Source organism: Mesocricetus auratus, unplaced genomic scaffold (assembly GCF_017639785.1).
Source record: "Mesocricetus auratus isolate SY011 unplaced genomic scaffold, BCM_Maur_2.0 Super-Scaffold_100010, whole genome shotgun sequence".
NCBI lineage: Eukaryota > Metazoa > Chordata > Mammalia > Rodentia > Cricetidae > Mesocricetus > Mesocricetus auratus.
Window position 1 is genome coordinate 86,477,763 of NW_024429194.1, and position 25,988 is coordinate 86,503,750.

Here is a 25,988-nt window from a genome sequence, read left to right on the forward strand (position 1 = left end):
TTCCAATTCTGGATGTTAAGTTTTTCTCCCCTAATATTAACCAATCTGGTAAATAAAAAAATGTCCAATTTTAATTCTCATATTGCTAGTTACTAGTGAGGATAAACTTTTGATAGTTTTTTTTCCTATGGGTCCTTATTGATTTATGTTGACTCTTTACTTCTGATGGCTGTTAAGCCTTTCTCTGCCATCTTCAGTTCATGTCTGTTGAGGCCTCCTAGCCCTCAACCCTCTTAACCAGTACCCAGTGATGTTACCATCATCTCTCCCCACCTGTTTCCCACCCCAGCTTCCCATATCATGTCCCCACATTCTTAGAGGATCAGGTCTCCCAGAACCTCTGCCTTCTGGCCCTTGCCTGTGTGTTCAGTCTCTGTCTGTCTCACATCTGTCAAACCACCTGGACCAGCTCCCGCCCTGACTTCCCCAACCCAGGCTTGACAGAGGCGGTGACTCTAGGAGTCACTTGGCTGTGTCTGTTAAGAATCAATTCTCTATTGTTCTCAGTTCTTTCTGTGGACAGCACAGCCAGTGTGTTAGCTTCCCCTTGCTGTACACAGAAAGCCCATGTGAGACCCAGAGTTCCAGATGACAAAGGGCTTGGAAGGGCCAGCATGTCTTAGCTCCCTTTTGGTCACATTTTACTCCTCACTCGTGTTCCCTCCTGGATTTTCTCAGAAGCCCGACTGCTTCTCAGTCTGTGGGCCATAGTCAGGATCTCTCGTCAGGTACCCTGTGCCCATGCCACCACACGCCTGCTGAAACTGTCACCATACAAACTGTAATGTCTCAAAGACATCGTTCTTTTTGATAATGCACTTAAGGGTTCAAAATGTCCTCTTCCCTGACCTTCTAAACACACACACACACACACCATTGTGTGATATGCTACACATATTTTATTACAGTGTTCCTCTCAATGAAAGGCGTTTTGGAGTCAATGTCTTAATACATGGAGGAACTTCTTGCTTGTTTCCCTGGGGAGTCCACAATAGAATGTACTGACAGGCTATTGTGAACACTGCCCACTGACACACATTCAAGGTGTTAGCAATTTTATTTTTTCTTTTTCTTTTCTTTCTTTCTTTTTTGTTTTTGTTTTTGTTTTTCGAGACAGGGTTTCTCTGTACTGTTTTGGAGGCTGTCCTGGAACTTGCTCTGTAGACCAGACTGGCCTTGAACTCACAGAGATCCACTTGCCTCTGCCTCCCGAGTGCTGGGATTTAAAGGCGTGCGCCACCGATGCCCGGCTGTGGTTAGTGATTTTCTTTGCTGCAGTTTACAGGGACAGATCTCTGCGGTGTGAGCACGTGCTCTAGAAAAGTGAAAACCTCCTGTGCAAAGCTTGAGACACAAAGAGAACCAGAAAGAATATGAACGTAGGCACATGTGTGTTTGCTGCAAAGGCCGCCTCAAATATTGCAACCAAGAGGGGTTCAGCTCGGAGATTCGTCTCACAGCGATGCAGACACATATGTGCCGAGGGTGCCATTGTGCCTCCTGCACAAAACTAGGAGAGAGCGTGTTTAGCTGAGACATGAGTGCCCAACAAAAGGCCACGTGGAGAGAGTTGTACAGCCTTATCAGAAAAGATGACACTATGATTGACAAAATCGTTCGTGGGCTCAGCCCCCAAGCCCTCCTCCCCAGCAACAACAAAAAAGTCTGTACTCCAGATGTATACAGCAGCTGTGTGCAAACCTGGCCTGGAGAAAAGAATGCAAGCGAGATGGAATGATGTGATGCCACTGTGCCCGGAGTGTCGACAGGGTAGTCATTTCCAAGTGCCACAATCGCACAGCAGGCCCCCACTAGAGGGCAGTGGGAGCTGCAGGTATCCAGGCATGCTGGGGGGAGAGCAGCCCTGATGTACAGACCAAGTCTTTGATGGGCTGCCCTGTGTGGTCACCATGCCCTGGTCCTGCCAGGGATTTAAACCCGGCTTTTCTGCAGTTGACACCATGAGTTCTTAACGTTCAGCCCTCTATTGCTTTTCACCCCCCCCCCCGAGCATGGCCGCAACTACGGCCACTAGCCAGCATTGCCCACATCAGTGACTTCTCTACATAACGAGGGCACACAGGCCCCTTGAAAAGACCCTCGGGTCTACCCAGGAGCTTCCTTCTTGGAGTGGCATGAGCTGTCCTATTTTCCAATTTTGACCCTCAAGGTATCCACTTGAGCCTCCGGCCCCCTGCGCTGAGCCAGAATTATGTCATGATTTGAGGGGGAGAAGCAGCCCATGGCAGTCCTCAAACCCTAAACAGACCATGCAGATCTCACCCTCAGAGGCCTCTCTGGCCCCATCCCTTCTGCAACAAGGCAGAGGGAGGGAGGTGAGATCCTACAAAAGCCAGGAAACCAGAGTGGGGGAAGGGTATTGCTTGCAGGTCAGGGCTGAGAGCAGAGAAGACTGCATCCCATCCAGGGAGCCTCTGGGCTTCTGTGGAGATGTGAGGTTCACAGGCTGAGGTGCAGGGCTGCTGTTGAGACTGGGACGCAGTGCCCTCAGCATACCTTCCCAGGCTGGTTGCTGTCCCAAGGGGGCAGTGACAGGTAGTCCTGATGCTTCAGGGACTTAAAAAACTGAATGGCTGGTACCTGGGGCATGGGCTGGCAAGGAGGCTTCTTGACAGACAGATCCTGGTCTAGACCCACAATCTCAGGACACAGGCCTGGAGAAGGTGGTTTGCTATGTGGAGAGAGGGAGCCAGGCCCCAGGCCGGGGAGGAAGCAGTAGTCCCCCACCTGCTGAAGAACAAGGAGACCTTCGGGGTGTGGGGACCCTGGGGATACCTCCTCCCTCTGCTCTCCTGGGCTCACTGTGGGGCTGCTGGGCACAGGAGGGACAGGACTGCCCAGGGGGAACTTGCGGGGCTGGCTCATGCTTGGAGGGAGCTCCACATAGTCATCAACTTCTGATGCTGGAAGAGCTGGGCTTCCAGGAGGGACCCCAGGCAGCTTGAGACAGAGACAGGGACCCTGGGCTGAGGGGAGCCCTCGAGGGGAGCACAGAGAGATAGGCAGGGGCCCTGTGGGCAGGGTGAGCACCAGATCTGCAGGAGTGACATAACCGGAGGCCACCACAGGGTCCTCAGGGTCCCCAGAGCCTATGGGCAGAGTCACTGGATTGTCCTTTGGCCCCTGTCCTCCCACCGTCAGCTCAAGTGAAGGGCTGTCCCTCGGTTCCGTGGAGGGGCTCTCCGTGGCCCCCAGACTAGATTCACATTCCACATCCACATCCTGGCCCCGGCCCAGGGCCTGGGACAGTGGGACCAGCTGCACTTGTCCCCCAGGGGGCAGGCACAGGTACTCCAGGGAGCCTGGCAGTGCTGGCTTGGGGCTCCCACCCGTCTGGGGGTTCACCAGCTGGCCTGGGAGATCAGGCAGGGAGTGGGTCTGGAGAGGCCCCAGGTAGGGACCATTGAAGTCAAAGCTGGGTGTCTGGTCCTCAGGTCTGCCAGAAGGGGTTGGCGGGTCTCGCGGGGCATCGGAAGTCTGCTCCACGAGTTCAGGTGAGGCAGCTGGAGTTGTGTCAGGCCCGGGTGGTGGATCTTGGACAATTTTAGGGTCCTCTATGGTGAGAGGTGACACTTCATTGTCCCCCAAATGTGCACATGGCACCCTGTGGGGACAATAGAGGTGGAGATGAGAGATGTGGAACTTAGACACTGATGTATCCCCAGAGCAGGTTGGGTTCCCTGGAAGACCTGAGGCCCTCCGGACCTCACAGTGAGTGCAAAGGCATGGTGGAGGCGGGACCCTGCGAATGACGTAGATTCAGTGTCCCAAAGCACCCTGTACCCAGGGCTCAGTTCACATCACCATCCTAGGCTTGGCCCTCATCCTGTGTTCCGGGCAGCCCACTACCTTCAGGGCTGGCACACACTTGCCTGGGCAACATGCACGCCTGACACCCTCCTACCCACAGCGCCACTGATTCTCCCTGGCAGATGGGGCTTAGCTCTTGCAGACAGAGGTTTCCACTTCAGGATGCTGCCTCTTGTCCCCTGTCTGTCCCACCCTAACCTGGGAATCAGGAAGTTCCTCCTCAATCTACCTGGAGTGCCCCTTGCTTCTGTGGGTGTCGTCTCCTACAATCCCTTCAGAGGCCCACAGGCTACCCTGATCACAATGGAGATGTGTCCTCTTGCAGGTTCCCCGAGGGTCAGAACCCAAGCACTCACCCCTGTGTCTCAGCGAAAAGGTTGCTCCGTGGCCCCTGGAGAGTAAGGCTCATGGTGGCAAAGGCTGCCATGCTGCCGGGAGACCAGAGTCCTTTACCTCCGTCCTAGAAGGAAAGCACATTAGTTCCTGTGAATGAGGCCCAAGTGTCCCTCAGGGAGGAGGGGACAGTGGAGGATGGCGTGTGTCTATAGTGTCTTCCATGAGCTCCAGACATGCGAAGGATGTCCCCATGGTGGGGCTTGCTCAGGCCTCTGACCCTAAGAAAGAGCATGCCTGCAAGGGGCTGACTTCCCTCAGATCTCAAGCTCCTGAAGGGACCAGGCCACTCTCTTCTCTCATGGCATTGGCGTCTACCCATGCCATTGACTCAGGAGAAGCTGACAGCTGTGTCCTTGACACCCCTCTCTCGGGATATGATCCTCTGAGGGCACCCTTGATGCAGCCGGCTCTCCCACCAGCTCAGGGACATCTTGTGCTAGACTCAGGTCCTCTCCTGGGGGCCCTCAGCCTGCTCTGTACTCCCAGGAGCAGCCCCTACTGAGCCTTCCTCTGCAAGGGAATGCTCAGTTCTCTCTGAGGCCCCATGCTGCACTCAGGGAGATTTGTGGGATTCCTGCTCCTTTGGCTACCCAAGGAGTTCCAGAGCCCCATCCCCTGTTAGCCCCGCCTCCTGGGTCTCCCACCCTTCACCCCTGTGACAGTGAGGGGACAGGGAGCCCCCAGTGGGCCTGGCTTCCCACCTGGAACAGGAGGCTCTTGCTGGGGTTGGGGATTTTCTCTTTCCACTTCCTGTACAGCCTGGAAGACAGCAGGAAGACCTGTGAGTGAGAGGTTCCCGGGACCTCAGGCCCGGCCAGCCATGTGTCCGTGTGTACAGGGAAAACTGAAGCCAGGGGATGAGTGACAGGTTTGGCATGGCAGTGTGCCAGGCTGTGTCATCCCTGTGACCCTGGGCCCCGCTGTCCACTTGTCTTGTCCACAGACCGCACTCACCTGTACCCGTAGACACAGCCACAGCGGAAGGCCAGGAGCAAGATGAGGATGAGGAGCACCAGGATGATGACCATCCCCCACGTGGGCATCACTTGCTCAAGAGAGGGAGAAGGGAGGTTAGGTGGAGGCCTGGGATAAAGGCTAAGGGAGCCGGCTCTCTGTGAGGCCCTCTGTGATCCTGGGAAGAAGCTCTGGGTCTCAACCCAGGGCTCAGTGTGTGCGAGTTCTGCCCTAAGCAGGAGCAGCAGGAACCCAGAGGGTTCTGACTGACCCTGGTAAAAGGGGAGGGGGAGGGAAATGGGGAGGACCAATGGATCCCTCCAGCCTCACAACCACAGGCACTCATGTGTGTGTATGGCTAGTGTAGGTTTGCAGCCATGGTAACCTGAAGCTCAGAGTGACCAATGATGGCTGCCACCAAGTCCAATAACAGCAAGTGACCTATAAATAGATGCCTAAGCCCCAAATGAAAGGAGCAGCAGTGAGACAGAGCCTCTCCTCTCCAAGTCCCCACTCAGTGTCACATATACCAACTGTCATTCCCAGGACAGACACAGGGAGAGGGAGACCAGGGTGGAAAGGGTTTAGAGGCTCCCTTGCTGTGTCCAGTGGGACTGTCCCAGGAGAGTGGCGGTGTCCCAGAGACATACCCCAATCGGTGGTCCAGGTGTGCTCTTTGCTCCAATTACTCCAGATCCCATCGTAGTCAGGGAGGGTCTTGACCCTCACCCTGGCCACGTAGGTGCAGGATGGCTCCAGCTGTGGCAGCACCATGCTGTGGGCACGATCTAGGTTCTGTGTCTTGGTGTCCTGCAGTGGCAGATGTGTTGTAGTTCTAGTCCAGTTCAGGACCCAGTACAGACCCTACTGTCATCAACAATCCTAGTGACTCCAATTGTCACCTCTTCCAGCACTGACAGGCACACCCAGGCTCAAGCCCAGACTCTCTCTACCCCCCCCCCCATTTGTCTGCTATGCTGCTTTGGCCTAAATTGTGTCTGACCTAGGACAACCTAAAATTGTCTGACACTGGTTTACTAGGTCCTAGGTCTTGAGATGGGGCGGTGGTGGAGTTGATGGTGTCGGTGGTGGTGGTGGTGGCAGCGGGGCAGGTGCTGATGTCATCATTGGCCTCTCCTGACTCGATCTGACACCCTCTCCTGCATCAGTTTCCCCATTCCCTCTCTGAATAGCATACTTTGGTCTTTAGGGTCCCCACCCTACATCTGGGTGCCAGACCTCTGCAACTTTACGTGTGCTGGGCAGGACCAGCCCTGAGCAGTAGCGGCGGCCTCAGCATTTCCACTATTCGCTCAGATCTAGTTCCTGGGAGGAAACACTGCCAGACCTTGGTGATCATTGATACCTTCCTTCCAGGTACCTCTGCTGCCCCACCCGTCTCTGCCCTCTCTGCCCAAGGCAGCACCTGCCATGGGACTGGGTCATGTCACCTCTCAGAGCCTCAATCTTTCATCAAGAAAAGGGACAGTTGTCTGTTGTCTATGTGGGTTCTGGGGCACAGCGTTCAGGCTTCTGGATAAAAGTCTCTCTTTGGGGTTCTCTCTTTCCTTTCCTCCATGTCGCTTACTTCCCAGTGGGTTGTAGAACTCACCTCCCAGCTGTCAATTTTCCTCCTGTATTGGACCTGGAATTTATGCTCGATGTGAGGATAGGGCATTTTCTTAGTTTCCCAACGCAGGTTGTAGCTGTCCCCATCCTTAGTCACATTGAGAGTTGGAGGGTCCATCTGGACTGGAGGGGGGATAATTTCAGCAAATGTCATGGGGTCCTCCTTCCAGCAAAGAGTTCCCCATTATCCAAGCTGCTACCAGGTACTCATATCCCACATTGCAGTCAGATTGACTCTTTAGAACTCTGTGGTGGTTTGAATGAGAATGGCCCCCATAGGCTCATTTGTTGGAATACGTGGTTCCACTTGGTGGAACTGTTTGGGAAGGATTAGGAGGTGTGGCCTTGTTGGAGGAGGTGTGTCACTGAGTCATACTCTGCCTCTGGCTTGTGGTTCAAGATGTGTGCCTGGTGGTTTATGCCCTTAATTCTAGCCCTCTGGAGGCAGAGGCAGGCATATTTCTGTTAGTTTGAGGCCAGAATGATCTACAAAGCTACTTCCAGGACAGGCAGGATTAAATAGAAAAACCCTATCTTGAAAAACCAACCATCCAAGGAACCAAACAAACACAAACGGATGTGCTCCAGGTGCTGCTCCAGATTCCTGCCACTTTCCATTGCTCCTCCTGCTCTGCCATCATGAACTCTGAGCCTCTGCGACCATTATCCCAAAGTAAACTCTCTCTTTTATAAACCACATTGCTGATGACATCTTGTCACAACAGTAGGAAAGTAACTAAGACAAACACCCAGCATTTCCCAACACAGTTTCCCTAGCTGGTCCCTGGGGAGCGCTGAGGGAAGCCTCCAGGTGAGGTGGTCCAAAGCTTGGTGCTTCTGCTGGTGTTGGATTTCAGGCAGAGAAAAAGAGGCCAGTGACTCGCTATCTAGGTTCACAGACTGTTCCATGCCCTCGTGCAATGGACTGTTGTGGGATTTCCCCTTCTCTACTCTCCCCTTCCCCAGTGAGGTACTCTGCCTTCCCCATTTACACATGGGAAACTGAGCCCAGGACGTCTACAGATAAGGACTGAGCAGGCGAGAGCTTGTGTCTCCACTGTCCTGTGTCAGTCACTCCCCTCTGCTGCTTCAGTGACCCTGGGAGCGGCCTGAAGACAAGGTGGGCAACTAAGTCCTTGCTGTTCTAAGAACTTCCCCACGAACACCCACACGCCGGAGTCAGGCCTTCATGTATACTTGGATGAATATCTGCCCACCACACAGTGGTCAAACTGAAACAAGGAGACATTTGGTGGCCGTCCCCCCTTGGCCATCAGACAACGAACTGAGACATGACCATGTGTTCAGGCTTTCTTATGTGGCCTCATGTACATTCTGAGAGAGGAGGAAAATTAAGTCGCTGAGTCCCGCTGAGATTCTCTCTCCCCATCAGACAGAAGATTCACAACTTGATGACTTCAGAGGGGTTTTACAAATAATGTGGGTGACTACAATACACAGAGGAGCTCGCTTGAGTCAGAGGAATCCCTTTTCCAGGGTCCAGGCCATGTGCCAGGAGGTGTGACATGGATCCGTAAGGACGCCATCTGCTGGCTCACAATTCCCTGACACAAAAGCAGAGCATAGAGCAGAGGCTGAGAAGGAAGAACATTAGTTGGAGGAGAAGGCTGGGAATCTAAGGGGGGCGGGGGAGTTAGTAACCAGATAGTGATCCAAGGGAGGGACAAGTGTGCCACCGAGAGCAAGTGGAGAAGAAGGGGGAAGAGGTTTCAAGTCACTCTTCAGGGGTGACACGTGTCATCTGCAGCTGAGTGAGTTACCTGTGGGCTGTGGTTCCCTGGTTCATCTCCCTCCCCATCTCTCTGCTCTCTCTGCCTCTGCCACGCCCTCTCTCTGTTGCATTTGCCTGCATGTAGGTGTGGGCACCGATACATAGACTTGCAGAGGCAATAGAAAGATGTCCTGACCTTCCTTTCTCTGTGCCTATTCTCTTAAGACAGGGTTTCTCACTGAGCCTGGATCCCAGGTTGGTAGCCAGAAAGTCCCATCAATCCTCCCGTCTCTTGCCAGGTACATATGAGCACACTCACATTTTCATGTGGGTGCTGGGATTCGAACTCAGGTCCTCATGCTACTTCAACAATCACTCTTACCTATTGAGACACAATCCTAATCCCAGAATACTCATTTTATCAATTTGAGTCACTTTTCTGAAACTCTTTGAAAAGGACCAACACAAAGATGCCAAAGAGATCCATCCCTGTGTTTATCGGGGTGACACAACGGATCCCACAGTCTTTGGAACCCAGGCAGAGGCAGGGCAAACTCACTGTGTGAAGAGCTCCTGATGAGCTTCCCCTGTTTCCGCAGCTGAACAGAGACTGTGTACTGACTGTGCGAGCTGGGGTTGGGCACAGTCAGACTGCAGTGGTAGCGGGTGCAGACGCTATCCTGCAGCTCCTTCACCACCGGCGAGCATTCCTCCTCCCTGGGGAAGCATACGGGAGCTGAGAGCAGGGTGAGGGGAGGGTCAGCTCAGGCTAAGACCTCAGAGAGGAACAGGCCTGGGGATAAGAAGAAGCAGGGCCAATGGAGAGGGGACACTCACGGAGCAGCTGGGCTGGAGCTGTAGAAGAGCCCAAAGGAAACAGAGGTTGTCATCTGGGTCCTCACCTCCCAGGAGCAGTTGAGGGACTGGATGCCATCGAAGAAGCACTGTAGGTTCTGAGGCTGGGCCTTGTCCCCTGTGGGGACACACCGGGCCTCGGTCACTCCACCCTCAGCCTTTCCCTAGGTTGGAACACTGCTGACTCACATTAAGAGGGCTTGAGAGCAGCAGAACCTGATTGTGGACATCAGCCACCTCTGCTCCAAGCCTGCCTGCTGTGTGTCCCCGGCTTGGGAAGGCCCAGGTAACTCTGTCCCATCTTGGGAGAGGGGCCCAGGTCTTAATGTGGAGTGTTGGGATGAACACAGGGACACAGGTGACCCTACACACTCCCCAGTACTTGTCAACACACAGGGCCTATGCTTCTGCTGTTGCTGTCATGATTGCCGCTGTCATTCTCAGAACATACATGGCACCCCGAGCACAGAGTGTGTGAGACAGAGTCGCCCAGAAAGAATGCTGGGGACACAGGCATGGTGGGAAGTGCTGGTGACAAGCTGGGGCAGATGCTGCAGCCTCAGGCGAGACGAAGCCTCCACTGTGTGGCCTTCTAAGGGAGCACTTCCTATGGGTCCCATTACCTGGCTGGGAGTCCCACTGCACCTCTGGGCTCCATCTGCTGGGCCTCCCAGTCAAGGCTGAGCCTGGGGACAGCCGAGTGCGCACACGGGCCACATAGGTGTTGCTGGGTAGGAGCAGCTTTGGCTCCAGAGTGGCCCACAAGTTGCTGGTGTGGAGGCTGGGTGCATCCTGTGGAGACAGGGCAGCTGAAGGAGGAGCTTGCTGGCTCATTCCACAAGGCTGGCATGCATGCTTCAGGGTCCTACCTCCCAGGAGTCCTGAAGACGCTTGTAAGACACCTCAAACTCTAAGTCCTCTTGTGACAGCCAGGACACCCGGGCATCCCCAAGGGGCACGCTCCACTTCAGCAGGAAGTGGTCCCCAGAGGGACTGATGTTGATGTCCTTGGGAGGCGGGGGCTGCACTACAGAGGAGGAGCAGAAGGGTTGTCAGGGTTGCATCCTGGGGGACCTGAGCGCAGCCTGTCTTTCTGGATGCCACTTGGGCCCTGGTTCAGTGCTGATCCCATCAACTGATGGGCAGCAACAATAAAAAGAACCTCAAGACCCTGCCTGCAGCTTCTGAGCTGGAACCTGAAAACCTGGGTATCACAATTGTCAGCAGCCCTGCCTGGTAGGGCCTAACATTCCATTAAATGGGGCCTCCTCCTGTTCTGGTGTGCACTGTGGCCTTACTGCCAGCAGGGGGCGCAGGGAGCCACCCCTGCTCTACTCCTGCTACCTATTCTCTCCACCACTCAGTGCCTAGTGTTGTCATAGCCCAGAAGAAGGGGCTTCTCTCCTGGTGACTCTCTGGACTCCTGTCCCCAGACAAAACCCCATGTCCCTCTTCTTGCTTCACCACAGCTCATTGTAACTCCCATCCCTCCCTTGTCACACTAGGATAAGTTTCCGGTTTTGCCTTCCTCTTTTTTAAGTGATGGGTTGACATGAGGCTGCCTGTATCTCATGTTCTCCCTGGCATTGCCCAACTCTTTGCTCTCGATGCTTCTTATAGGCAATGACCCTGTCTGGGTTTTCCAGCTTGTCAATCAGCCTTTGCACTTGGGGTTTCCTGGGCTAGAATTGCTTCTGGTTCTGAGCTCCTCCCAAAGCAAGCACTCAGCTGCACAGCTCTCCATGCATCCTGGGACACCATTCCTGACTGCCAGAGCCCTTTGAATTCTGTCCCCTCGTGTGGCAGCCAGCTCCTGTGTGTGTCCCAACCCTTCATCCTGAAGCCCTGAGGCCCCCTGGAGGTGGGACTCTCTCAGACACCAGAGGCATTCACTTGACAACAGCTCTCACCCTAGCATTGCTGGAGGAGAATCAGGACCCATGGTGCCCCCCTAAGAACCTGACCAGTGCTTGAGCTTTGAGTGACATTGCAAACCTCAGCTTCCTCTTCCCCTGTCATGCTGGAGACATGTCTGCTATAGTCCCTAAAAATCTCACAGGTCATCATTGGATCCACCTAAGGCCATGCTGTACCAATGTGCCTTGTGGACCTGCTGCACACCAGGGGGTCCAGGGAGGGCGCCACAAGCCTGGGTCTGAATCAGAAACATGGAAAGTGGTTGGCCGTGTGACCTATCATGGCCCTCCCTCTTCCACGGTGGTACTTGGAGACTACTGTGTGTCTTGGAGACTCAGCCATAGGCAAGGAGTTGTAGCTTTGAGATAAGTCAACAGAGACCAGAGTTCTGTCACCTGGAAAGTCCTACAGGAGTCACAGGTATGGCTCCTCCTTGAGGATACTTTGGGCCATTGTATGTGGCAGAAAGAGCTAGGACAGGATGAACCTCAGACAGAGGCCCACATAACATCACATCTATTCTGAACCCCAGGAAAGGGTCCGTTAACCCGGGAGAAAGTCACTCTAGGCCACCCTGGTAGCTTTCCCCTCCTCACATCCTCATAGGCAGGACCTCTGCTCCTCACCATGCTGGGCCAATGGAACCACGAGCTGGACGCCCACATCCCGATCTGGCTGGAAAGAGTAGAAGTCTTCATCTGCAATGCTGAACCGTGTGTAGGGGATGACACACCTTCTGGGCACACAACGGTGGGGGGACGGACACTTTCTCCACAACAGGTCCTCACTGAGGTCGCAGGACACTGGAGAGTCCCTGCCATTAACATTGCGTTAGCTCCTACTGCATGCCTAGTTTATTCAAGGTCAATGGCAGGCAGTGAACAACACACACACACACACACACACACACACACACACAAATTCACATATATACACAGAAAGAGAGACACACAAATGCACACAGAGACTCAGAGAAATATATACACACATACATACATATACGCACATACACACACAAACATATATATATATATATAAAACACATGCACTAAGACACACAGAGCATAAACAATGCAAACACACAGAGGTGTATATACACACAAAGACATCCACACAGAGGCACATGCACATATACACAATACAGATACACAGACAAACGCACACATATACTGCAGAGACACAGAGACACACATGCACACTAACTTCACAAGCAGTGAGCACCCTTATGAGGACAGACATACAGCAAACCACCCATTAATATAAGTGTTATGAGAACATGCTGAATAGGATCAGAATACAAGGATCAGGAGTCTAGATTTGGCTGTGAGCACAGCTGGACTCGCTGCATGTGTGATATATGCAGCATCTCCAAGGACTTGGGAAAAGCTGGCCGTTTCTGCAGCTGGCTGATTGCAGCAAATGCAAAGTCCCTGGGGTTGCCACCAGGCCTGAACCAGATGCACAGAGGGGAGAGTGTGTGCAGCCCAGGGTCCAGTTAATGATTTGCCTGTGCAGTGCTCACAAGAAATCTGACTGCAACCCAGGGGCAGTCTAAAAAGCCTCTGGCTTTAAAGGCTTTTACGTGGCTGTGAAAATGGCTGATTGGCAGTCACAGGGCAGAGCAGTATGTAAATCCTGGTCTTCCATGAGCTCTGCTCTAGACAGCACCTCTGATCAGGGACATAAGAAGATGTCAAGGTCAATCTCAAGGTGAAGTTCTTCTGCTCTCCCTCTCTCTGTATCTCCAGCTGCAAGGGTAACTGTCCTTGAGAAAACACACTGAAGACACAGGACCATAAAAGCCCAGGGGAAAAGCTGCAGATCAGAACCAAGAAATCTAGCAGAGTCACTGTGTCTAGGGGAAACATTCAAAAGAAGCAGTTGTTTTCTAGAAGTACGTAGACCTTGAGGAAACCATTCTAGAAAACAGTGACTGTTTTCTGTTAGCTCTGTTTTCTGTATTTCAGGAGCTTTACAGCCTCTGCATGATTTCATCACGAGACAGTGTAGGCACATCTGGAAAGTCATGCATTACTGGTACTGCTCAAAGTGCACAGTGAGGACTGATATTGCAGGGGTGATGCTCTCCTACACCAGACTTAGATCAGATCAGGGCTTGGGTATGAGGAGTTCATTTTACCCAAGAAAGAACTTTTGTGTTCCAATCAATACATGTGCTTCTGCATTGACAGTAGTGTTCAGACCATCAGACAGCTCATCTCTGGTGCCTCAGGCCTGTCTCTCTCTTTGTATCTCTCTCTCTCTGTCTCTATCACTCTCTCTGACACACATGCACACACACACGGTGACAACCATACATATTAATATGATCTCTCTCGATGTGCAGCCGCAGGACAGCCAATGAACCAATGGCCATATCATTGCAGCGTGTGTGTCTGAAATCCAGATTACACTGAAACTTTTGACTGCGTGGTAACTGCCTAAAATCCCACCTGACACCAGTAGGTCCTTCTCCCCAAGTCCTACAGAAGTCATACAGTTGTGACCCCAATGCAGGGGGTCCTCAGGCAACTTATTCCCTGGAAACTTGTTTAGATTATATACTTGTCAGTGAGTCCCTTCCCTGACCCTAACAACTTGTCCCTGAGTATTGGATTTCATGATGCAAGCCAAACAGTCTTGAGTCCTGCTACAAGGAATGAAGGTTCCAATGTGTGTTTGTAGGGAACTGGGAGTGAGGGAAGACAGACTTGTTTCTGTGCAGGATTCAAAAGATTTCACTGAGTACGGGAAGGACTTAGTGCGGACAGACTTAGAGTGATGGAATAGGAACATGGCACCATGGTGATTGCAAACACTCTGTGTGGTTGTGCTGTCCGTGCTGCTCAGTCCTGCTTCTCCCCGGGAGACAAACTTAGCAGTGTTCACTGAGAAGCAGGACAGGAGGGAAAAGGCATCTTAGAGCAGCCATCCCAGTCATTAATCAACTACCATTTCCTCCCAGTTAATGAAGCGAGCCGTGGAGATGGAGGCAAGAGCAGAATTTGGCTCATGGCACTGGACTAGAAATGGTCATTCGCACCCGAGAGTCTCTGCCCATGGCCTACAGTGGGTTCTCCAAAGACTGCATATAGATAGGAGGCCAGGGTTGCATTTGGAGATCTCACTCTCTACAGTGGACAGAGGAAAAAAGGGAGCCAAGGGAACGGCAGTTGTCAGAAACACCAAGGGACTTCACTGAGTGTGGCGGCCGGGAGTCAAGGGAAGGAGAACTACCAGGAGGTCGTCCTGGGTGCCTTGGTCGATGAAGGTCCAGGCTTGGCCATTTGACTTGGGTATTTCTGAGCGGCAGGTGCAGGTTGGTTCCCTTGGAGAGAGCTAAATCCTGGGGTGTGATTTCAGTCAAGATATAGTGGAAAGACATTTAGGGACTGTGGGTTCTTTGTGGGGGGGTGAGGTAAGGAGCTGAGGAGGCAGGGACAGGATGCTCAGGGCAGGAGAGGCCTGGTGCTGCAGACACTGCAGGTGTTGGGGATAGTGGTGGCACGTCACGGCATGCAGGAGGTGGAGATGCTGGTGACAGCAAGGTCCTCGTGCTGCTACACCAAAGGACTCAGTGGTACTCACTTTTCTAGCTTGCGGTAGAGCGTCAAGTTAATGAGGCCCTGGGCCTCTTCCGTGTCCGCCCAGCTGCAGATGATGCGTCTGGTGTAGTCATTGTAGCACTGCAGAGTCTGCAGAGGGACAGTTTCTGAAGAAGAGAAGCAGGAGAGTCACCATCTCCCCTCCAGGTGTCCCCTGTCAGTCAACTCTGGGTTCTGGGTTTTGTTAGTGTGGCTTTTTGTTTTGTCTTTTTGAGACAGGGTCCTACTCTGTGACGGTGCTGGCCTGAAACTTGCTATGTAGAGCATGCTGGCCTCGATCTCCCAGAGATTCTCCTGCCTGTGCCTTCTGAGTGCTGGGATTAAAGGCCTGCACCATGAATCCCTGATTCCCACAACTCTTTTAATCAGCCACACCGCTAGCTTCCTGCTGAGGTTCACCACCCAGTGACCAAACAGATGGATGTCTGGAACCTGGCCGGGCTGTGTTGGGGCTGCTTCTCTCCTGTCAGGAGCGTGAGACTCCAGTGGATCCTCAGCTGTGACTGCATGCCCTGTGCTGCTCAGGCCCTCGCTACCTAAGAGCATTGCTCAGGCCTGCCGTGTTGTCTGAGGTGTCACTTGGCAGGACAGACACTCAGGGCCTGGAAGTAGCTGCCGTCTCCCGATCCAGGGTCCCGATTGCTGAGCCTTGGCCTCTGAACCTGGGATTGGTAAAGGGCCTTGGCTCCCACAGTGTCAAAGAGGAAGTCTAAGGGCACTGAGGATGGTCTTCCGGGTTCAGAGGCCTCTAGGGTATCCCACAGGCCTCTATGAAGAGGAGGGGGCTGGAGAGATTGTGGCGAGGGGGTCTTAGGCCAGAGTCCACAGAAGCAATGTTTTAGGGGACCCTGAATTCCTCTTGGGAGGAGAGCGTCTGGCAAGAGTGGCAGAAAAGACACTGGTGCACTGGAGGTTGGGGCTTTGGGGGCTACACTGATGAGTGTGCGCAGAGGGACACCCTTGGGCTCCATGATCCAGCAGCAGGCAGGGATGGGCAGGAAGATGGAGAACAGGGAAGACAGGGACCCAGGGAGCCCCGAGGGAGAAAAATGAGGGTACAGTAGAGAAAGGAAGGCAGAGATGGATACAGGGGCTGGAGCTCTGGTGGTCTGGGGGTTTCTGGGGATATGGTGGGTGTGGCTCCTGCCTGACTCAGTTAAAAGGGGGATGAATAGGAAGGGGCCTTCAGATGTACCTTGTGCCTCTGTCACACCAGGTCTCCTGCAGAGAGCCAGCAGGGTCATGTAGAGCAATCCCCAGGCCAGTGACATCTGCTGCTCCATTCTGAGACTTCAGGTGGCTGCCCAGAGTGGCTGTAGCTATGAGCAGGGTGGCGTCCTCATTGTCCTGGGGTTCTGTGTTGCTGCCTGACTGGAGATTGGACCACACTGGTGTTACAGGCCTTATAAGTCCTTACTCATAGGCTGCACCCTCTGACATTGTAGACGATGTGTAGGCTGAGAGCTGTCCAGAACACTGCTGATGCCAGAACCCAAACAAGAGGTGTGTTGTCCTGTGACTGCTCCCTCCCTTAAGCCCTACTGTCTAAAGCATGACCATGGGAGAGATGGGCCTGATGTCCTCAGAGGCATGAGGTTCTCCTGAAACCACTGGGCCAGCGATCAAAGTGCTTAACTCGAACCAGGCCACACAGAGGAATTGAGACCCCCACCTTTGATGGATTCAGGTGTGATCACTGTCTCAACATGTCTCTACACACACACACACACACACACACACACACACACACACACACTCCCAACCTTGCTCTCTAGCACATATAGAACCTGATGATGGGTAGATAGGTGGGGCCAGAGGGGGAAGGGAACCTAAGTGTCATCCCTCTTTTGTTTCTGTCCACACACACACACACACACACACACACACACACACACACACACGCATGCAGAGCCTGGTGCTCTCCCCACCTCTGCTCCGTGGACCATCAGGTCTCCCACAGGCCCCTCTGCTTCCCAGTTCCCCTTTCTCTGAAGCCTGGGGATTTCCTCCTTTTCACTAAGTTCACCTGGGAAGTACCAGAGGCGCAGTAACCTGCTGCGGCCCCTTCTCCTACAAGGTTATTTGAAACTTCAGTCGACAAACACACAGCACTCACATCTGTGTCCATCTGTCATCTGTCTATCGATGCATCTGTCTACCTATGTATCTACAAATTATCCATCTGTCCACCCATCCTTCCATCTATGTACATACACATATGTCCGTTTTACTATCCCTCCATGTGTATGTATCATGTATCTATGTCTGTATACCCATTCGTGTTATTATCTATATACCTTTCTATATATAGATCTATCATCTATTTACCTTTCTAGCTATAGATTTATCTATCATCTATCTACCTTTATATATAGAGAGAGATAGATCTATCTATCTTTCTATCTACTGATCTACCTTTTTATCTATAGATCTATCTTTCTATCTATTGATCTATCTATCCATCTATCTTTCTATTGATCTGTCTATCTATTTATAGATCTATCTTTCTACCCACAGATCTATCTGCATTTCCATCTATAGATCTATGTATCTATATTTGCCTGTCTCTTTCCTAGACAGTCAATGGGCATCTTGATGGGAACAAGTGTTATTTAACCACAGAATGTTCTGTATAAATGGAATAGCAAAGAGTAAACAATGTAATATGATGAAATATTTCATTTTAAAGTGAGAGATGACTGACACATTAAAAACAAAACATAAATCCCAAACCTCTATCTCACACCACTCCCCAAACCTGAGGTTAATTAAGAAGTCACACACTAAGGGTGCAATCACATCCAACCATTTCCACCCCCACCCTTGTGGTGATTAAGCTAAAAAGTAATAGAATATTCTGAGACAAAGAGTGATGAAAGTGTTTTGTAGCCCAACCCCCTGCTTCCAGAGTCACCCAAAAAAACTATACCAATGTCTTAATCTGGGAGGACTAATGTCATAGCATACCACTGATGGGCAGTTCATAAAAAATGCGACATTTATTTCCTGAAGTTCTGGAAAATGTCAAAGCCAAGGTCAAGGCATGAACAGGGTTGAGGTCTGACGAGGCCTCTTCCTCATGGGCTTCTCACTGCTACCTGCTTAGTAGAGGCATCAAGGGAGCTTCCAGGATATCTAATATGTGGGTGCCAATCCCCTCATGAGGGCTCTGCTCCTCAGACCCCATCAGCTCCCAAAGGCCCCATCTCAGGTACCCTCCCATTGGGGATGTAGTTTCAACATAAGAGTCATAAGGGACATAGATATTCAGTTCCTAACACTTTAAATCATGGAGAACAAGTTACCATCATCGACTGTAAATAACAACAGAGCTGTGTCATCAAAGAACAAGGGCAGAGCATTTAAAAAACAATGAGAATCCATGCCAGCACCAACTAAGGTTTAATGCCCACCATCAGTCAGGAGGTGTGCAGACAGCTCTCCAAAAATTGGTATGTCTTGGTGAAGGCAGCTGTTAGAACCTTTACATAGAGGAAATCATATAGGGATGAGTGACAGGTCCACAATACCTCAACTGTGAGAGGACCTGGGACTGAGCCCAGGTTGGCTTAGGACTTTCTCTCTCTAAACATGCTTCCTGGAATGTTTGTGTTTCCTGACTGGTGGTGGTGGACATGTCCTGTGTCTGCTCCAATGCAGACAGTTCTGACATACTACGATTGACCACACACAGCACAAGCAGAGGAAAAGTTGAATTCTGTGCCTGTATGCTTGGGTGCTGCAGAACCAAGAGCCATTCAGACACAGACTGCTGTTGTCAAAATGATTTGTCTGAAGTATGACACCCGGGCTTCTGGAGTAACCAATGCAATGATGGGTCAGATCACAGAACAGACCACAGACAAGCACCCGACTGAGGGGGGTTGCTAAGATGAGGACACATCAAGGCAGAGAGCACTCGTCAGGACACCACGCAAGCTCTGAAGAACAAATCAAGCAGAGGGCAGGGCGTTAGGGACACATGTGGCCGCCCCCCGGTGTCAGCTGCCTAGCTGTCCCTTGCCTTCTTAGCTCCTTTTGCACAGATAAAAGGTACTCCTCACTCTCTCCTGCGAGCAAGACAGCATGCCCTAGCTTCACAGAGAGACCAGTTTAGTAGGGAAGCATTACCACTGCGTGAATAAAACTGGGTGAGCACACAGCTGTGGCAAGGGCGAGGTTAACTCACATGACTGGGGTGAGTGGTGGCTCTGAGGCAGGCACTGAGGAGAACTGAAAACTGGCTTGATGAGGGCCCCCCATGCTAATGAACCCAAGTGCTGGCATAGAATGTAAATCGGGAGGAGTCACTGAGACGTAAGGATTGAGTCGGGGCCTTGGTGTGCTTTCAATCCCAGCTGCTAGGGAGGCTGAGGTGGGATTATCACAGACTAGGCGTTTGGGGCTAGCCTGGGCAACACAGTGAGAATCTGTCTTAAACAAAACAAGTAAGGGTTTAAAGTCACTAAGGACAAATTGAGGTGAAGACAGAAAGTGTTTCGATGCCCTAACCCTGACCTTATGGGGAAATAAGAGCAAACAGAAATGTACCCAAGTAATTTCCCAAGCCCATTGGACATAGATTTGTTAAAGGAGCTCACGCGGTGGCCACATATGGAGCATTTGACAAGGGAAGGAGAGCCAGGGAGAAGTCTATTCATAGTTCATCGCCAGCAAGAGGCAAAAGTACCAGTTCAGTGACAGGACCACGGAAATGGTTAACCTGCTAGTCATACTGATGACCTGAGTTTGTCAGCCTGAAACCCAGGGCAGTGTCAGAGCCTGAGGGACTTGCAGGCTGCCCCTCCTAGCCAAGGCAGACATGGGAGAAAGTCCCACCTCTGTCTCCAACGGACAGACTTGCTGAAATTAACCCTGAATCTCAGTGCAACATAAATGAAGGCTCTAGAAAGATGTTTAATGCCCTGGATGGGATGATTCTGAACTCCAAGGCATGGGAGAGAAGAGACATGCTCAACTCCCAAGAAAAAACAGTAAGTGTAGATAAATAAAAAAATAAAGATATAATCAAGTGCATCAAATCTTACAAAGCTGGAGACCAGTCTCCAGCCACAGAGAAGGAGGGGGCGGCACAGGTGTGACTGGAGACTTCTAGCCAATGAGGGGACCATGCTTTTAAGTTAAATTGTTTCTTTACATCTTACCCTCTACTACAAATCCAATGTGAATTAAAGATCTCAAACTTAAAACTAAAACTCTGAGAGCATTAAAAATACATCTTTAATCATAGGGGTAAAACGCAACATTGAAACCAGAAACCACAAAGCCAAACAATACCCAAGCCAGCAAACAAGGCTGGAGAGGTGGCTAGGTGGGTACAGGATATGAATCTGAGTTCAAGCCCAGAAGCCACATGAAAAAACTGGAAGTGTGGTGGCATTTGCTTTTGATCCCAGCATTCAGGAGACAGAGAAAGGCAGGTATTGGGCGCTTTCTGAACGGCCAGCCTCGTGTACTCACTGAGTTCCCGGCCAGTGAGAGCCTCTGTCTCGGGAAGGAGGTGGGCTGCACCCGAGAAGGGCACCCACAGCTGTCTGCCGGCCTTCACATGCACCCACACATGTATGCACCCACACATGTATGCACTCACACATGTATGCAGCCACGCATGTATGCACCCACACATGTATGCACCCACACATGTATGCAGCCACGCATGTATGCGCCCACACATGTATGCACCCACGCATGTATGCACCCACACATGTTCGCACCCACGCATGTATGCACCCACACATGTATGCACCCACACATGTATGCACTCACACATGAATGCACCCACACATGTATGCACCCACAGATGTATGCACTCACACATGAATGCACCCACACATGTATGCACCCACACATGAATGCACCCACACATGTATGCACCCACACGTATATGCACCCACACATGTATGCACACACTCATGTATGCACCCACACATGTACGCACCCACGCATGTATGCACCCACGCATATATGCACACATACGTATGCACACACACATATGTGCACCCACACATGTGTGCACCCACGCATCCACGAGCACACACAGAGCAGACAACACAGTGACAGACGACGGGAACCTTCTTTATGACACAAGACATCTTAAACCTGACGAAGGGAAAAGCCCGGGAACTGTATTTTCATCCCATGTAAGTAAATACGGATACATGGACTAACTGATTTGGCCCTCAAACATGTAGATGAAAATTTTGAAGCAGTACAAAGGGAAACTCCATCCTGTACATTGAGACTTTGGGGGGTGTCAAGTCCTGTTGCTTTTTCAGTGGGATGACTCCACAATACCTATTAATATTGTAATCACTCCTCTGGGATATGGCTAAAACCAAAGACACTGCAAGACCCACAACCCAGAGGATGGGCGCTGTTCCAGTCTGCCAGAGAGATAAAACAGATTTGGAGGAATCAAGGGAGAAACCCAGGACAAAGACAGAGAGTGCAGAGCCTGGAGAAAGTCTGGCGGGAAAGGCTTGGTGTAAGGAAAGGGAAACGGGTTTCTGGAGTGAGTGAGATGACGGACTCTGGGCAGCCTGTCTGGAGACGGCTCATCCTTTGCACCTCAGAGCTGGGGAGAGAACATGGCCCCAGAGAGGACGCTTCACTCAACAGATGACAGGACTAGATGTTGGGGATGCGCCAAGAGGCTCTGCAGAGGTCCCCAGGCCCCACAATAGCTGTCACGGCAGTGAGGACGACCTGCTCACTAAAGGAAAGACTGAGGAGCGAGTCTGCTGCTGACTGAGAGGCAGCCAGGAGAGTCCTCTACACCGCGCCACTCCTTATGAAAAGAGGTGAACTTGTCACCGTGTCTGGGAGCTGCAGCTCAACACCTGCTTGTGTTTCAACTTATGAGTGTGGAAAAACTAGCTGTACTCTAATGGGAGCCAAGATTGGTACACTGGCTGTGAGAGTCACATTAGGAAAACTGCTGGGATTTTCTGTTGATTATTTTCTTTTTTCTGTTGTAACATTGGTATGGCATTGGTTACTTTGGACAAATGCTAAAACCTTTTGGAGTTGATTTTTTCTTCATGTGAAAAGGGTTAGGTGTTGTAGATCGCTCCTGTCTCTAAAAGCTGGAGACGTTTTCTGATAGGCGTTCATTAGGACTGACTTCCTAGGCATGCCAAAGGTCACTCTGAGTCTTGCTTTGTTTCTTTGCCGTTTGCACACAACACTTCTGTTAGCAGTGTTTGCTTGGTTTATAGTCACTAACTCAAAGCCATGGGTGATAAGCCCATGTTTCTGAGATCCTCCCACTCTAAGGAATTCAAAGAATGAGGTCAGGTTGGGTGGGATGTACTGAGCCAGAGCCTTTCAAATCCAGCAGAGGACACAGAGCTTCCTCATGCAGATCGCGCTGGATGATTTAAAAGTGACCACTTCTGAACACCAACCTATAGGCACACCAATGCAGGGATGTGTTGTCACATCCGTGACTCTGGATTATCCTCAACCTTAATAAATCTGAGTGTCTGAGTCTTTGACATTAAACACTGATGAACCCGTGCCCTCTCCTACAGTAGTGGGGCATGAGTAGCTTGTCGCAATGAAAGTAACGCTGATGACAGCAGGGGTGGGAGTTGCCAGGAGTGGGTGCAAAGTTTACTCACTGTGAAACTACAAACAAGGGAGATAGGATTTAATAAAGTTCAAATCTGAATATGCAAAATGTTCTGGTAGGGAATCTAAGGAGGAAAAACCCTACCGGCACACTCAGAAGCCTGTTAGTGTGGCTACAAACCAATCCCCCTGAGTGGACAGCACACACACACACATACACACACACACACACACTCACACACACACACACACACACACAACTACCTCCACTCAGACACTCACCCGCTGTCATGGGAAAAGGCCCAGGGCATTGCAATGAAACAATCAGGTCTTATTTCTGTGAGAGTTTCAATAAGAGCAGTTGAGAGATACTGTGGGAAAGTTCTTAAGGAAGAGGAAAGAGAATCGTGTGTCTAGGGGTGGATGGGATCCTTTTACAGTGTGGCATGTCTGCTAGACTGAGGAGGGTAAGTTATGGAGGAGGAAGTATGCCCAAGGGGTCTCAGGCCACTTGCTGTGCACTGTTATGTAATCCAGGAAAATCAGAGGAGCTCTTTCCCAGCTACTTGTGCTGTGGTCAGTGTTGCTAAAGAAATCAGGATCTGAGGTTTAACGTCTCCCCGGGGTGAAGTGTGTAGAGGTCTTGCAGAAGCAGCTGAGAGATCAGTCCTTAGGCAAGTGAGACCCATCCCAAAATGCAGTCAAGAGGGTCCTGAGCAGTGGTTGTCAACCTTCCCAATGCTGCGACCTTAATACAGTCCTCATGTTGTGGTGACCCAGATGGTAAAATTATTTCCATTGTTACTTCATAACTGTCATTTTGTTACTGTTACAAATCATAGCCTGAATGTCTGTGTTTTCCGATGCTCTTGGGTGACCCCAGTGAAAGGTCATTCAGCCCCAAAGGGATTGCGACCCACAGGCTAAGAGACTGACTTAGAAAAAAGGCTACAAGGCGACACCTTCCTGAAGAGTGCCCAGGTCACCACAGTAGAATAGGGCTGAGAGCAGGTGTCTCTGTGTCAGCAGATCTGGGAGATGGCACAGACCCAAGCCCCGTGGCCCTGGGACCTAGCACTAGGTTTCCCAGCACAGACACACAGAAAATCATGGGGACCCCAGGGCCTCACCTGAGAGGATGGGGGTCTAGGGTTAGATGCAGGGAGAGCAACAGAGAAGGACAAGGAGCTCACAGGGCAACGTCACAGATGCCCCAGGTTCCGTTACGGGATGTTAGGTTCCAGCAAAAGGTTTGTCAGAGCCGAGCCGACTGCACGGTAGGGTCGGAAGTGACATTTCAGCCCATCCAGACAGAGAAGGAGTCTTCTGTTAAAGCCCTTTAGAAAGCAGTAGGGAGAGCAGTGGAGATGCAGTACAGAGGAGGTGAGGGTTCCTTTCATTGGCAAATTAGGTTAAAGGCACCATGTGCTGGGTTTGATCTGAGGCAGGGAGCTCAAGGACATTCTTGGGTTCACAGGTGACAAGATTCCAACTATGGTTAATGTGTGACTTGAGGGTCCCAGCACGCAGCATGCGTGAGACAGTTAGTTTGTGACCTATGAGATATGACAGTGGTCAGGGTGTCTCTGACTGCAGTCAGCATGGGGACTGAGTGTATCATCGTTCAGGAGGGACAGATCCCCTGCTATGTGGTGAGACGTCTCCCAGGCAGCACCTTAGGTGTAGAACGTACTCATCAGGGCCTGAACCCAAAGCACCTGGAGTGGTTCAGAGTTCAGTGGGATCAGAGAAAACCAGAGGAGGAGAGACAGAGGGGATTTATCTGCAGGACTGGGATAAAGAATGCTGGAGACAGAGGCAGAGATCTACAACCTACCAAGGTACTGGATGGAACTTGGCAAGCTCGCTTGGAAAGGGTCAGAGACATACCACATTACCCGGTGTTCTCTGCCTCTGCGTCTCTCTTCCCTTCTCCTCCCTCCATCCATTTCTAATTGAGAACACAGGGGTTATGTCTCCCACTCACCCTGTCCCGCAGCCGTGTGGCTGGAAGCCTAGGTCAAGAATAGAACTAAAACATCGGTGTTAAAATAAGACCGAACAGTGTACTTACCCAGGCAGAGCTTTCAAGGGAGCTCTCCCTGCCACCAGACCTCCAGTGACCAAGCTGGGTCCTCGCGGAGTCCCAGAGCAACCCTAACTCTCACCCTCCCAGAGCACTGGCTGTGAGCCCTGCTGGTTACTCCTGGGTGCCCCCTCCCCTACAAACTGCCTTGGGGTCAGGGATGCAGTTTTCCTAGCGAGGCCCAGTGTTACTCCTTAGGTCCCTGGAGGAAGCTGCCACCCGGGTCCTTCTCCTCCTGTCCCTTTCTGTCCTGGAGACCCTCAGCACCCCTACTCTGAGCTCACCTTCAGCTCTGTAGCAGGGAGCCTCACCTCTGCAGCGGGTCCAGGCAGCCTCCTTCGGGAGCCTCCAGGCAGCAGTGAGCCTTAGGCGCTTCCTATTTATTTGTGCCACGTCGGGAGGAAACAGAGAGCAGAATGAGGAAGCGGCAGTGCCCTTTCACAAGCAGCTTCGCCTGCTTCTCAGAACTGCGGACATGAGTCTCTGACAGCACGCACGCCATTTGTTTCTGCCAGGGATCCTTGTGCCCTCTGCCTCCCGCTCAGCTCAGGCCTACTTCAAATCTCAGCCCAGGAACGGCCTCCTCCATGCCGCCTTCCCTGACCCCTCTGGAGGAAGCAGACACAGTGGGCAACATCCACCTCCCTGCTGGATGTGAGCCCAGAGCCAGGCAGAACTAGGGTGGACCCCAGGGACACCACTCCTCAGCTTGTGGCCTTATGCAAATCAGCTACAGGTGGCCCCTGCAAGCCTTGGGACCCCTGGTGGCACTTTTCTAGAAGCACTTATGAACCAGAAGGGTTTTGAGGGAAAGCCATCCATGTGGAAAACCTGAGTTCACCACCCTCAGTGAGCAGCAGAAACATTCTGGATGCCTGGTGGGTCGTCTCTGCTTTCTGGACCCTGCCCTGGAATCCACTGTGACCTTCCCCCAACTTGGTCCTAGTACAAGTGAGGGTCTGCCTCCATCCCTGCCAGAACCCAGCCATGGCTCACACCTCATGCCTGGTGTGAAGGGAATGAATGAATGAACGAAAGAATGAATAAATCCGAGCGGGTGGGTTATGCTGAGGTTAGTGAGCTGTTCCTTTGGGACAAAATAGAAAGGAGCACCAAAACTTATAGAAATGAGTGTAATATTTTGATAAAATACGGTAAAACACAAACCAAATGAGTGTAAACACACACTGGATGAAGTGTCAGCCTATGTTTAGAAAAAGGCACCATGAGTGACACGCTGCTCATTTCCCTTCTCTAGGTTCAGAAGTGGAGGCCGGACAGTCAGGAGAGGGACCCTGGCGGGGGACAGTCGTCAGCTGAGGATGAGCAGAGTGGGCCAGGTGCAGCCTCAAAACCACCTGCCAGCCTCACCATTCTTTTCCTGGAAGTC

General features: G+C 51.6%; 1 protein-coding gene across 3 annotated transcripts; it reads right to left on the bottom strand.

Annotated features, from left to right (window-relative positions):
- Window positions 1-881: 881 nt before the first annotated feature.
- LOC110340393 (cytokine receptor common subunit beta-like) lies at window positions 882-25,188 on the bottom strand. 3 transcript variants are annotated; one of them, XM_040754215.1, is made up of 14 exons: window positions 24,910-25,188; window positions 16,115-16,286; window positions 14,903-15,026; window positions 11,941-12,128; window positions 10,267-10,424; window positions 10,021-10,189; window positions 9,380-9,515; window positions 9,102-9,259; window positions 6,794-6,933; window positions 5,832-5,991; window positions 5,182-5,272; window positions 4,929-4,986; window positions 4,188-4,291; window positions 882-3,625 (listed from the first exon to the last, which is right to left on the bottom strand). In XM_040754215.1, the coding sequence occupies exons 2-14, from the start codon at window positions 16,200-16,202 to the stop codon at window positions 2,509-2,511; spliced, it is 2,691 nt and encodes an 896-aa protein (XP_040610149.1). In that variant the 5' UTR covers window positions 16,203-16,286; window positions 24,910-25,188; the 3' UTR covers window positions 882-2,508. The 3 variants fall into 3 exon arrangements, with proteins under 3 accessions (XP_040610149.1, XP_040610147.1, XP_040610148.1); XM_040754213.1 differs by having other exon boundaries at window positions 16,115-16,290; XM_040754214.1 differs by having other exon boundaries at window positions 16,115-16,290; window positions 24,883-25,188.
- Between the last annotated feature and the right edge of the window lie 800 nt (window positions 25,189-25,988).

What these genes read in the sequence shown, in the direction of transcription:
- LOC110340393 (XM_040754215.1), bottom strand. Translation starts at nt 16,202, where the DNA reads ATGGAGCAGCAGATGTCACTGGCCTGGGGATTGCTCTACATGACCCTG. An exon ending in GTCTTCAGGACTCCTGGGAG is followed by an intron (nt 10,190 to 10,266) that starts GTAGGACCCTGA and finishes CTGTCTCCACAG; the next exon opens with GATGCACCCAGCCTCCACAC. An exon ending in GCAAGAGCCTCCTGTTCCAG is followed by an intron (nt 4,292 to 4,928) that starts GTGGGAAGCCAG and finishes CTTTCCTTCTAG; the next exon opens with GACGGAGGTAAAGGACTCTG.